The 12,732-nt window shown below is 39.7% G+C and overlaps 1 protein-coding gene across 8 annotated transcripts in view; it reads right to left on the reverse strand.

Annotated features, from left to right (window-relative positions):
• The window catches only part of ANTXR1 (ANTXR cell adhesion molecule 1), a 240,535-nt gene that overhangs the window by 154,056 nt on the left and 73,747 nt on the right, over positions 1-12,732 (reverse strand). For all 8 annotated transcript variants that reach the window (XR_014841791.1, XR_014841790.1, XR_014841788.1 and 5 more), the window contains exon 9: positions 8,378-8,438. Coding sequence is in view for 2 of the 8 variants with exons in the window: in XM_003125066.7 (XP_003125114.3) it covers positions 8,378-8,438 (61 nt within the window). In the remaining 6 variants the exon portion in view is untranslated. The remainder of the gene's footprint in view (positions 1-8,377; positions 8,439-12,732) is intronic.

Consider the following 12,732-nt stretch of genomic DNA (forward strand, 5'->3'; position numbering starts at 1 on the left):
GAGAACCAGGACCAACCAGAACTGAGACATCCTGATTTAATTCAAAGCCCTGAACATACTATGTATCTCTAAGTGTTTTTAAGAAATGTATGCATTGGGTTACAGCTCCTGTAAGAAGTGCCCAGGGACTGGAGGGCTTTAGGGAGGAATTTCTACTTAGAAATTATCTTTAATCTTTTAAGACAGATTTTCTTTGCGTTACCTTCAAGATATGTGTTCATTATGACTCTTTTGTCCCTTTAGTCTCAATGATAATTTCAGCTTCCTGATGTAGATAATTTCAGCTTCCATCATTTCTATTTCTTCAGAATCTTTGTGCCTATCCCAGGGCTGAGTCAGGTCTAAGCCTGTTTATTTTATCAGTATAAGCTCATTTAATGAATAAATATATGACATCTAAGTATAGAAAGGGGGTAGGGTAGGAGAAGGTAGTCATTTATTTAGGTACCAGTCAGGTCTAAGCCTATTCATTTTCTGAGGCTAAATAAGGTCAATGAATGAAAAGATGCTCAACATCATTAGTTATTAGAAATGCAAATCAAAACCACTCCATACTCACTAGAATGGCTATAATAAAAGAGATGGATAATAACAAGTGTTGGTGAAGAAATTAGAACTTTCATACATTGCTGGTAGGAATAGAAATTGGTGCAGCTGCTTTGTAAAGTCACTTGGCAGTTCCTCAAAAGTTAAACATAGAATTACCGTATGACCTAGAAATCTACTCCTAGGTATATACTCAAGAGAACTGAAAACATATGTCTACACAAAAGATTGTACAGGTTCACAGCTGCATTATTCATAAGAGTCAAAAAGTGGAAACAACCCAAGTATCTATTAGCTGATGAATATGATACTCATACAATGGAATATTATTCACCCATTAAAAAGTAATCAAGTTCTGACACATGCTATGACATGGATGAATCTTGAAAAAATTATGCCAAATGAAAGAAGCCAGACATGAAAGGCTACATATTGTATGATTCCACTCCATTTCATTTCCATATGAATAGTCCAGATTATCAAATCCAGAGAGAGAGAGAAAATCATTTGGCAAGTGCTAGGGCTGGAGGGAGGAAGAGATAGGTAGGGATTACTTAATAGATATAGAGTTTATTTTTAGGATGATGAAAATATTCTGGAATTAGGTAATGGTTACAGCTGCAAAATTTGTGAATATATTAAAAACTACTGAATGGTACTCATTGAAGAGGTGAATTTTAGGACATGCAAATTGTAGCTCTATTTTTAAAAAGAAAAAAATGAAGATCAGTGAATAGTTTGATAAACTTATTCTGTTCCCTCCTTTTTTTCCTTTTCTTTTTCTTTCTTTCTTTTTTCTTTTCTTTTCTTGAAAATGTGGAACACAGTTTTGAGGTGACCTCGGTAAAGATTGCCTATCCATCACCATATCTGAAAATAAGACATCTGTATCCTCACCATTTGGTCTAGTCACCCATGACTTCTGTGCAAAATTATTGGTAGTGATACTTCCATCTTGTGAGTTAGTTTGAACTTGTTCTCTTATTAAATGCTTATTGTGACATGTAACATCTAAGATGTGTATTAGGTGCTTTCTGATACCTAAATTACTTTAGAACTTTTTTTAATAGCTATTTACATAGAAGAGCTTTAGTGAGGTACAACTGATATAAAATAAACTGTATGTAAAGTGTATAATTTGGTATGTTTTGACATATGTATAGAATCATAGGACAATACAACAATAAAGATAGTGAATGCATCAAACCACCTCAAACGTTTCCATGGGGAGTTCCCGTTGTGGCGCAGCAGAAACAAATCCGACTAGGAGCCATGAGGTTGTGGGTTAGATCCCTGGCCTCACTCAGTAGGTTAATGATCTGAGGTTACCATGAGCTGTGGTGTAGGTTGCAGCCTTGGCTTGGATCTGGTGTTGCTGTGGCTGTGGTGTAGGCTGGCAGCTATAGCTCCGATTCGACCCCTAGCCTGGGAACCTCCATATGCCACGGGTGCAGCCCTAAAAAGTAAGAAGACAAAAAAAAAAGTTTCCATGGGCCTCTTTGTAATCTTTTCCTCTTGCCCCTCCCCACACCATGCAACTTTCAGTACTTGTAGATTAATTTGCATTCTCTAGAATTTTATGTAACTGGAATCATATGGGAATTAGTTTTTTGGTTTTGCTTACTCAGCGTAATTATTTTAAGTCTCATCCATCACTGTTTTGAGGTTTATGCATAGCCTATTCCTTTTTATTGCTGAGTATTATTTATCGTATGAAAACCAAAATTTGTTTCTCCATTCACCTGTTGATGAACATTTCAGTTGCTCACAGCTTCTGGCTATTGAGAATAGAGCAGTTATAAAGATTTTTGCACAGGACACAGATTTTTTTCTTGGGTAAATATCTAGGAGAAGAAAGGCCAGGTCATATGGTAGGTGTATATTTTATGTTTTGAAAGACTATCAGATTGTTTTCCAAAGTGATTGTGCCATCTGACATTTCTACCAATTTATGAGATTGCCTCCTTCAAATAGAAATATCTTTGAGTGAAAAAGAAGACCAGAGGATTAAACAATCAATTCAGAAGAGGTGCCTGTGGACCAGGCATGAACTCTTTGAAAACAATTGAAACCACTTTCTGATATTGCTTAAATGTGTCTGTTTTTTTGTTGCGGTGGGGGTTTTTTTTTGCTTTTTTTTTTTTAAGGGCCACACCCACAGCTTATGGAGGTTCCCAGGCTAGGAGTCCAATCAGAGCTGTAGCCGCCAGCCTACACCACGGCCATAGCAACACAGGATCTGAGCCTCATCTGTGACCTACGCTATGGCTCACAGCAAGGCCAGATCCTTAACCCACTAAGCGAGGCCAGGGATCGAACCTGCAACCTCATGGTTCCTAGTCAGATTTGTTAACCACTGAGCCACAAGGGGAACTCCTAAATGTGACTGTTTTTAAGCATCTAATTTCCAAATGGCAAACCTGCAACCTAAAACTACCTTCCTTGGTGCTTATTCACCCAGTTTTATTACAAACAATGGGAAACAACAGAGTAGGAATAACACAGTTGCTTCTGAAATGACAGTGTGAGTAGCTGATGATAACCTTCCATTTCTGGAGTACAAAAACTTCTCATGTAGAGCAATTGGCAGGTTGCCCACTTGATTCCAATTAGTTCCTTCCTGAAGTACTTGCTTACAGAGGATACCGTGAGCTATTCAAGGTTGAGGTCAAGTGAGTGGGGTCAGAGGAAAAGTGTGCTTAGGCAAAAGCATGCATTTCCTCAAGAAGAGCTCCACTAGGCAGGGCCAATCTAACAATAGGCTAGCACTCCTAATTACATAGAGGCTACCCTGCAAAAATATTTAATTAGGATCTTTAAAAAAGAATCTATATCAAAGGGAAGCAGAATTTTCTATATGCAGGTAATGTCAAAGGTGCTATAAAGGGTCTCCACAGAGCAGGTGACTTCCTACTTACTTTAGAATAGGAAGTGTAAATACAATGACATAAATCCAAGCCAAATGGCAACCAGATGCTTGGCCTGGGTGCTGGGGTGATAATGGGGAGTGGTGGGGAGTCTGATGAAGTGGATAGAAGTACATGCTTTTTTTGCAAGGAAGTTATTCAGTCTCCAATAATTACTGTTTTACAATAAATACAATAAATACTGTCCCAGTACTGCTAGCTTTGATTTTTTCAACACAAGATGAAAATCCTATTTTTTTGGCGAAAGCATACTTTTAAATGTCAGCAGTAATTTTTTTTTAATTGCAGTGTGACTCAAAAAAAAACATATGTCCAAATAGGGCTTGTTAGTTGCCAGTTTATAACCTCTGACAGTGGAGGAGTTTTAGGAAAGCTCTCTCTCCAAATAGTTTTACCCATGACGCTGAAGGAAATTCTTTTTGATCGGAGAAGATCAGATATTCTCCCCACCTCCTCTTCCCATTAAGACTTCCTACTAAAATGTAAAATAATTCCAAGTATACTGATTTCTTCAGCCATTAAATAATAATCAGCCATTGACAGCTGAAATTGAATTAAGTCTTTAGAAATTCAAAATTACAAAGGAGACCCTAAGAAGGATTTCTTTGGATGGCATATGGTTACAGATGGCCATTCTGCCTGTGCTCACGAAATTCCAGGGGTGGGAGGTTCAGACCATCCACTCCAATGTTGGAGAGATTCGGTTGTAAAAGTTCCATGTATTAAGCCAAAATATGCCTTCCTGAATCCCTCCCCAACCTCTCCATGGTGGTCTCCTGAAGCTATATATAGTAAGCCTCATAATTCCTTTCTGCATGGGAATTCTCCAAATATCATTGTGAGTGTCTCAATTCTTTGTCTAAATCTCTGTGGTCACGTCAGTCCATAAGCCTCTCATTAGTGCTCCCACTGCTTTTTGAGCAGATCACTGCTGTAGTGCTTCATGCATAGTTTCCTCATTTATCTGAACATATGACTATCTCCCAGAGTAGAATGTGAATTTCATGGGGAGGGGGGGCGGGGATGGGCGAGCATTCGTTCTGGCACTCAAACCTTTTCACATAGCTTGGTAATAGCAGACACTAAGAACTGATGGAAAGAAAGAAGGGAGGGAGGGAGTAGACAGGCCTGGGTGGGGCTCCACAACTGGGGGCTGCTCTGGGGCCAAGGAAGGGAAGTAATTCAGAGAGTGAGGGGAGGGGGCTGAGAGGAAAGGTTTTCGATGAAAACAAATTCTACTTTCTCCTCAGATCTAGCTAGGGTTTAGTCTCACCATTATACTTGAGAGATATGAACAATCAGTTATTTCCTGGTTTACTTTCTCCTCCAGTAATTAATCATTTTGCTGGTACTCTCAACAGTATCAAGGTTTCCCCAATTTTCTTTCAGAAGAGAAACTTACAGGCATGTTTTTCTCATTTTGGTATGATGTTGTCCACATCATGATTCCCACATTGACCTTCAATCCTTATTACAATGATATGGATGATAATACTGTCACCTTGTTTTATACAACAGGTTATGCTTTTTAAAGCTCTCCCATGTAATCTGAGTGCTCACAGTAAGTACCCTAATGAAAGTCACAGAGCATGTATGCCTAGGTCTACTGGACAGGAGTTATAGCCATGGGCAATGAGGTGGCCCCCAATGCTTCATGAAAGCCATGCTTACTCCAGAAAATGATCAGCGATAGACCTTTAAGGGAATCCTTGGAAGAACTTTTGGTATAAGGATATCTCTCTTTTTTTTTTTTTTTGCACCTGCAGTATATGGAAGTTCCCAGGTTAGGGGTCGAATTGGAGCTGCAGCTGCCATAGCCACAGCCACAGCAACACAGGATGCAAGCCGTGTCTGCAACCCACGCCACAGCTCTCAGCAACACCAGATCCTTAACCCACTAAGCAGGGCCAGGGATCGAACTGAATCCTCTGGATAATAGTCAGATTCATTTCCACTGGGCCACAACGGGAACTCCCAAGATATCTTTCGAAAGTTTCATTTTCTTCTCAGTAAAGTTATTCTGTAATCAACATGCTTTAACTCTAACGATTCTAAAAGAGGTGGGAGCTTGCCTTTTCAAAACTTATGGCGAGGTTCCATCATTGTATCTCTTACAAATTTTTTAATAAGAAATAAAAGGAAATAGAATGGGATAGTTTACTTCAATGCAGGAAACTCTTGAATGTCTATAAAATATGCAGTGTTGCATAGAAGCCAGAGATTTAAAAAATAATCTAAAGAATGATTCCTTAAATTGGATTTATGAGAGATTCATCTATTTTATCGATTTTTACGAAAGAAACAGCTCCTGGAATATTATATTAGTTAAATTGTTTTAATTTGTAAACAAATTTATTAATGCGTTTTAATCTTTTTTCCTTCTATTTTCCTTAGCTTTAAAAATATCTTTTACTTCATTATTTTTCTTTATAAAACATACTAAAAGCTATGAATTTGCTAGGATCAGCTGTTGTGGACTCTGATATTTCTGTGCCGTATTCATTAGGTTTATATGTGTGAATATTTTATTGTCTCGACCTCTTCAAAGGTAAGGAAAGGAGATTGTGGTTTACTAATCTTTGATTTGAGAGTTATTTAGGAAGATATTTTTCTATCACCCAAGTGGTTGAGATTTTGTGTTTTTTTGAGCCTAGTTCTATCTTTGGCTATTTATAACTTTTCTTCACTTTAATTAGACAGTTCAGAGGTCTGATAACTTCTTGAGATTAGGTGAAAGTAGTTAATAAGGGTCCATTAAGCAAAAATAGGTACATTGCTTGTTGAAGGAATGTATAATCAAGACATTCAGTCAACATTTATTGACCACCTATTAAGTACCAAGTACTTTGTTAGGCAGTGGGAAGGGGAGGGAAAGAAGCTTCCTTCTTGGTCCCCTATAGGAGGGGAATCGATTGTGCTAGTAAAGTAACAAAAGCTATATTCATTGTCTTCAAATATCTGATTCAATACAAGGTGGCAATACATCCAGTAGGATTGCTAAAGAGCAAGTCTGTTTTTGTTTTTTTTTTCATGAATGAGATATCTGCACAATTAAGGAAACCTCCTGTTTTCTAACTGCTTTAAAATGTAGGATTTAGGAAAATCTTGGCAGCAGATTTGCCTTGAAGCTAAAGAGCTCTGAGGGTTCATTTGCACAGACTCTTTGCAAGGCGCTGGTGCTAGGTTCATGCTATCATATACTTTTGTGAATTTGCAAAGGTAAGATTTTTCAGTCCTTTTCTTCTTTTTTTGTTTTTTCCTTTTTTTTTTTTTTTGGTCTTTTTAGGGCTGCACTCGAGGCGTATGAAGGTTCCCAGGCTAGGGATTGAATCGGAGCTATAGCCACCGGCCTACACCACAGCCACAGCAATGCCAGATCCGAGCTGAGTCTGTGACCTACACCACAGCTCACAGCAATGCTGGATCCTTAACCCACTGAGCGAGGCCAGGGTTCAAACCCACAACCTCATGGTTCCTAATTGGATTTGTTTCTGGTGCGCCACGACAGGAACACCATCAGTCCTTTTCTTAGGAAGGATCTCCCAGACCTGTCTTTGTGGCACCTACATTTGTTCCTGCCACTTATGTTTCTAGGTAGCTGTGTATTTAAAGGTCATTGGATAGTCTTTGTTGACTGTTTCTTTTGGGAAATTCACACATCTCTGAATAGTCAGTTACCAAGTATTGCTAACGACTTTATATGTTTACATATATACTTAGTGTTTTGCTGTTGGCAATTCTATTCAGTACATCTAATTCCTCGAAAGTCTTGCAGCTATTTGAGAATATAGCCAGGAAACTGGAATGCAGTCCTTAAGAAATTACCTCATTTATACCAATAAAATATGCCATAAAGAATAAAAATGTACAGTGTTTGAAAAAGGCTGAAAGTTCTTCCTCACTACTTACAGAATTGCATGATATATTTTCTGTGATACATTAATAACTAGCATTTGGTATTTTAAGAGACTAGAAAGGAAATATCACCAGTGAACTCTCAATAGTGAAGGACCTCAGGTCCTGCAACACAGGGACCTCAAGGAAAGAGAATTATCTTTCTTGTATCTCCAGCACCTACCATAGTGCCTGGCAGTCAGCTGGTGCCTAGTATTAATAGGTATAGGCAGTCAGCTGGTGCCTAGTATAATCAAATATATAAAAGAAGAGTGATGGGAAGCCTGTTTGGAGTTATACAAAAAGAGCCAGCATAGCAGAAACTGACAGAACATTGTAAATCACTATAAAGAAAAAATCTAAAAAAAAGAGGCGGCGTGACTGAAGTTTCAGGCAGTCCATTATAATACAGAACAACATCATTAGTTTTGATCAGCTAGAGAAAATATTGTGACTCCAAGAAGGAGGATTTTTTGTATGTATAGAGGATTGATCTATTAATGACCAAATTATAATGGCCCTTTACTGGGACCATTTGAGTTGCCTATCAACATTTAATGAGGACGGGTAGAGGGAGCAATTGAGATCAATATATTAATTATGAAGAAAAGTTCAACATCAATTAAACACATCAACATTTCAGAGGTGGCCTATGCTCACTGGGATGGCTGTGTAGGGCTGCCATGAGGATGAAAGGTTAGACTCCACTTGTATCCAGAGACAGGTATTGGTGGTGGTATGTAGGAAGCCAGTATTTCTGCAATATTCTCATAATTCGTTCCCATGAAAGGAGAGAATTGGACGGGCTTCTCCAAACTTTCAAACACTTGACATGTTGCTTCTTTATTCCCTTTTTTTCCCTAGAAGCAAATTTATTTCGCCATTTCTCCTCCTCTTTCCCCCCTCCCTTTCCTGCCCCCGCTTCTTCTCTACTGATGAAGCAAACAAATGACTTGAATTCAAAATCTCATCCTTTGTATGAGAGCAATTAGCACTTAATTTCAGTTTACCTCCTGCGCATATGGTGGATGGTTCAGCTGCTAGAATTTCGATGCAGGACTTCTTCAAAATCTAGGAGGAGAGGAAATCAAAAAGTCAAAGCACAGATTATTTTGTTAAAACAGAAATGTGGGGTTTGCTTTTAGCTACCAAGACAGGAAGGCTCAAGGACAATATGTTGTAGTGGGTAAGTGGTGGGCGTGTGTGTGTGTGTGTGTGTGTGTGTGTGTGTGTGTGTGTGTGTGTGTATTTTTACAGGTATTGTTAACGTCAAATGTTTAAGGATCCAGCACTATGTTAGATGCTTGCGGCTGTCCCTAAAGCCATAGGAGTTATTCATTGACTTGTTCTTTCTTCAGGCATTTATTAAGTCTATGATATGCCAGTGCTAGCTATGGAGAAATTTACTATCTAGTTGGGGATATGGGACCTACTCTTGAAAAGATAAATAACAAAGGCCAGTCCTATGTGGTAGGTGCCAGGGTGAAGGGGCAGACAGTAGGAGCTACAGAATTAACAGGACCCATCATAGAGGACAGGTACATTGGGAAGGGTTTCCTGGAAGAGGTGGGTGCTAAGGGTAGATCTCAGTCAAGTGGGGAGGTGGAAGTAAGGGGAAGGTTCAGGTCCAGGCAGGGAGTGGCATAGACCTCTTCAGCTGGAACAAAATGATTCTGAAAAGTTGAAAAAAGAGTGATAATAGACAAAGCTGGAGAAGTAGGATGGAGATGGCCAGCCCTCCAGAGGAGATGCATGTTCAGTTTATTCAGAGTTCCCTTTTAGTTAAAGAAGTGAAAAGATGTCTCAAGAGAGGGAGGGCTTCAAAGGCTGCTGGTTGTGCCTGACTCTTCAGAAGCATCTCCAAAGCCTTACTTCAAAGGGAATGCAGTCTTCCCTCCAAATAAGTCTTGTAGGGTTGAGTGGAGAGTCTGGAGGACCCCATGGTCATACAGGGAATTAATAAGGAAGGCTTCCTCTGGTGAAAGCAGGGTTTCTGACTGGTAGGGTTTAAGGTTTTCTCCGTCTATAAATCCCACCTCTGATTGCATGCTGATTCTACAATTTTGACCAAGCATTTTAAATAAGTGAAAGACATTGAGTTGATTTACCAAGGAAGTGCAGTATCTTTATTTGGGCCTTACTTAATCTGGAAATTGAGAGGGACCAGAAGGCTGAAGGAAACCATTTCTCTATTTATGAAAGGGGCATCTGTTAAAGGAACCAATAGTGAAGCAAAATGTGCCATCTATTAAAAAAAGCATCTTTTAGCCTTGGGAACACCCATTTATTTGCATGGGTGTATTTATTTATATATGCTTTCTTTGTTCCAGCTTAAGTGGTAAACACACTGCAAGCTACAATCAAATACAAGATATGATAAATTACATAAAGGACAAGATATGATAAATTACAAAAGGGGAGGAACAGGATTAAAGGGAAAATAAGGGGAAGATGAAGTGAGGAGTGAGAAGAGCATAGAAAAAATACACTGGGAGAAGTGTATTCCCTTGCTAGGGGTGGCTCATGAATTTAGTTCTAAGCTTTCTAGTAGAAAATGAGAAGGACAGACAGTATTTATGAAATTCTCAATGTGAAGAATAAAAACAAGCCGGTTTCTCAGAAGAGATAATATTTACCCATTCCAGAGAGAAATCTAGGCGTCCTCATAGAGAAGCATTGTGAAAGAAAATGAACATGCTTCAGAAAATTGTTCTCTGATGTACAGATGACAAAACATTCAAATGTATTCACTGAAGCAGACTCCCTCATAACCAAGTGTTTCAGGTAACGCTATATAACCGAGAGTCATAAGAAGCAGCACAGTTCTCCTGCAGATAAGTGGTCCAGGCCCCCATGGATACCAAAACCTGAGGGTGCTCAAGTCCCTATACAAACTATCCTAGTATTTGCATATAACCTACACATATTCTTCTATATACTTTAAACTATCTCTAGATTACTTAAAATACATAATACAATGTGAATGCTATATAAATATTCTCTAGGCACAGCAATTTCAAGTTGGTTTTTGGAACTTCCTGGAATTTTTTTCAAATATTTTTGATCCCCGGTTGGTTAAATCTATGGATGCAGAACCTGTGGCTACAGAGAGCAGCTGTATTTCTTTTCTCTTTATTTTTTAATAATTCTAAAATTCAGATTTTCATCTACATTTCCTGAAGTTCATTCTGACTTTGTACAATTTAAAGGCATTTTTATACTTTGATTTCTCTACGTGTTTTCAGCTTCTACCTGATTCCACAAGTAGAAAACAATTTCTTTCTCTCTTTTTTTTTTTTTTTTGGGGGGTCAGCATTTGCCTTGTTTCCTCTCCTCCTGGCTTACCCAGCCACCTCCATCCATCCTAAATACATGTGCAGCCTCAGTTCCATGCTAGTCGCCAAGCCTGCTCCACTGCGGGAAGATAGTCGTGCATCAGACTTCCCAAGTCCATGTCCATCTCTGTTAGAATCAGTGGTCTTTGCACACCTGGCCCTGGGGACCTGGTATCACTTTTGAGCCCTTCACTGACATTCTGAATTGGGATCAGGCACCCTAAGGATCTATCCTGGGCATATTTCTCTTCTGACTTTTCCATCCTCCCCTTCCCTGTGGTCAATCAGTCCTTTAGATGTGGCGACATCCTAAGACTGGGGCTTGCCAAGATCCACATCCAGATCTTGCCATTCACTCATAACACGGATGACAAGTGCCCTACCTGAACTGTGATGAGCTGTGCACTCCCCCTCCCCCCCAGTTTGCTGCCATGGGGCTCTTCCTGCCTGAGGGGCTACCTTAGTGACTTGTTGCCATGACTCAGGGAGGCAGCCATCCCCTTCAACCTGTCTGCAGGCATAAGTCTCCAAAGCAGCCCCATTGGAAGAAATAGACTTAACCCACATGGAGAAAATTATTAAATAGTGACATTAGAGCAACACAAAGCCATTTTTTATGGTTTAAATAAAATTCCCCTGTCTCCTTTTATAAATCATTTTATCATCCACAACTAAAGGTTTCAACAGCCCAAACATAGAAATTGAGCCATTGAATCTATCCTGTCTCCATTCCCCAAACTCCATCAAAACACATCAATGAAATTTTCACCCATGTTAAGTTCCTGACTTTGAACCAATGTTTTTGAACCGACTCTAATACTTAACCAGGGGTCGGTAAATGAAACACCCATGAATCTTTGACCACAAAGACACACTTGCAGGTTTGGTCATAATAAACACATGCTGTTTTATTCTCTCAAAGTGTCTGCAATTAGCTGATAAATCTAAGGAGTGAATAAAAGGCCAAAAAATGTCAGCCAAGTGCTGTGATTCAATCCAGTAAAAACATAGCTTTCCCAATCTTAACTTAAAACATCTGGAAGGGATACATTGCAGCCAATAAAGTCAAATTTTATCAGTGAGGGGGATGGGCAGATTCGTCTGGGACTGTGGCTTCTATTAGTTTGAAATGTCTGGTTTCAAAAGGTAGGAAGTCACAGTGGCACAGAGTGGATTTGGGGGCTTCCCTTGGCTTTTACCAGCCCAGACTGTATAGTAATCAGTCTGTCTGAACTTCAGCAGACAGCAGATCAGCTTAGGGACTGGAGACTGGCCGGGGGTGGGGAGGCAGAGGGTCTCTCCCCAACCCGGGGCCATGGTAGCCATGCAGGAAGTATAGACATAACATTGGGGAAGGGCTGAAGAGAAATCACTAGATGGAGTGGAAAGAATTCACACAGGGTCAGCATGATGTCAGAGGTGAGAGGATAACTGACTTCTAATGGAGACTGGGCTAAGACTACCATATGCCTCAAGCAAAATCCAATGTGAGGACCTGGGTCTTGATCCTGGCCCTAGTCCTGTACTTACCTGACCTATGGTCCTTGACAAATCCTTTCACTTATTATCTGAACCCCAATTTTGGGGAACAGGTTAATATCCTAATATTTTGGAATCTGGAATCAGACTGCTTGGGTCAACTCAGTCATGGGCAGTATGACCTTGGGCAAGTTCTATAACCCCACTGAGTCTCTGTTCCCATATCTGTAACAGCAGGATAAGAATAGTACCTGATGGAGTTCTCTTATAGTGCAGTGGATTAAAGATTTGGTGTTGTCACTGCAGTGGCTCGGGTTGTTGCTGTGGTATGGGTTTGATCCCTGGCCCGGGAACTTTTATATACCACGGGTGCAGACCAAAAAAAAAAAAAGAAAAAAAAAAATAGTTCCTACTGTATACGCTTGTTGAGTTGGGAAGATTAAGTGAGATATTGTAGGCACAGTCCATAGCACAGTCCTAGAAGTCCTCAACTAATGGTAGTTTCGTTCTTAAGAACTTGGGCTCTGGAGACAGAAAAAATGGATCTGGAC

Source organism: Sus scrofa, chromosome 3 (genome assembly GCF_054392235.1).
Source record: "Sus scrofa isolate SSC_HxYL_T2T_F1_AM1 chromosome 3, Sscrofa_HxYL_maternal_Yorkshire_Landrace_v2.0, whole genome shotgun sequence".
NCBI classification, from domain to species: domain Eukaryota; kingdom Metazoa; phylum Chordata; class Mammalia; order Artiodactyla; family Suidae; genus Sus; species Sus scrofa.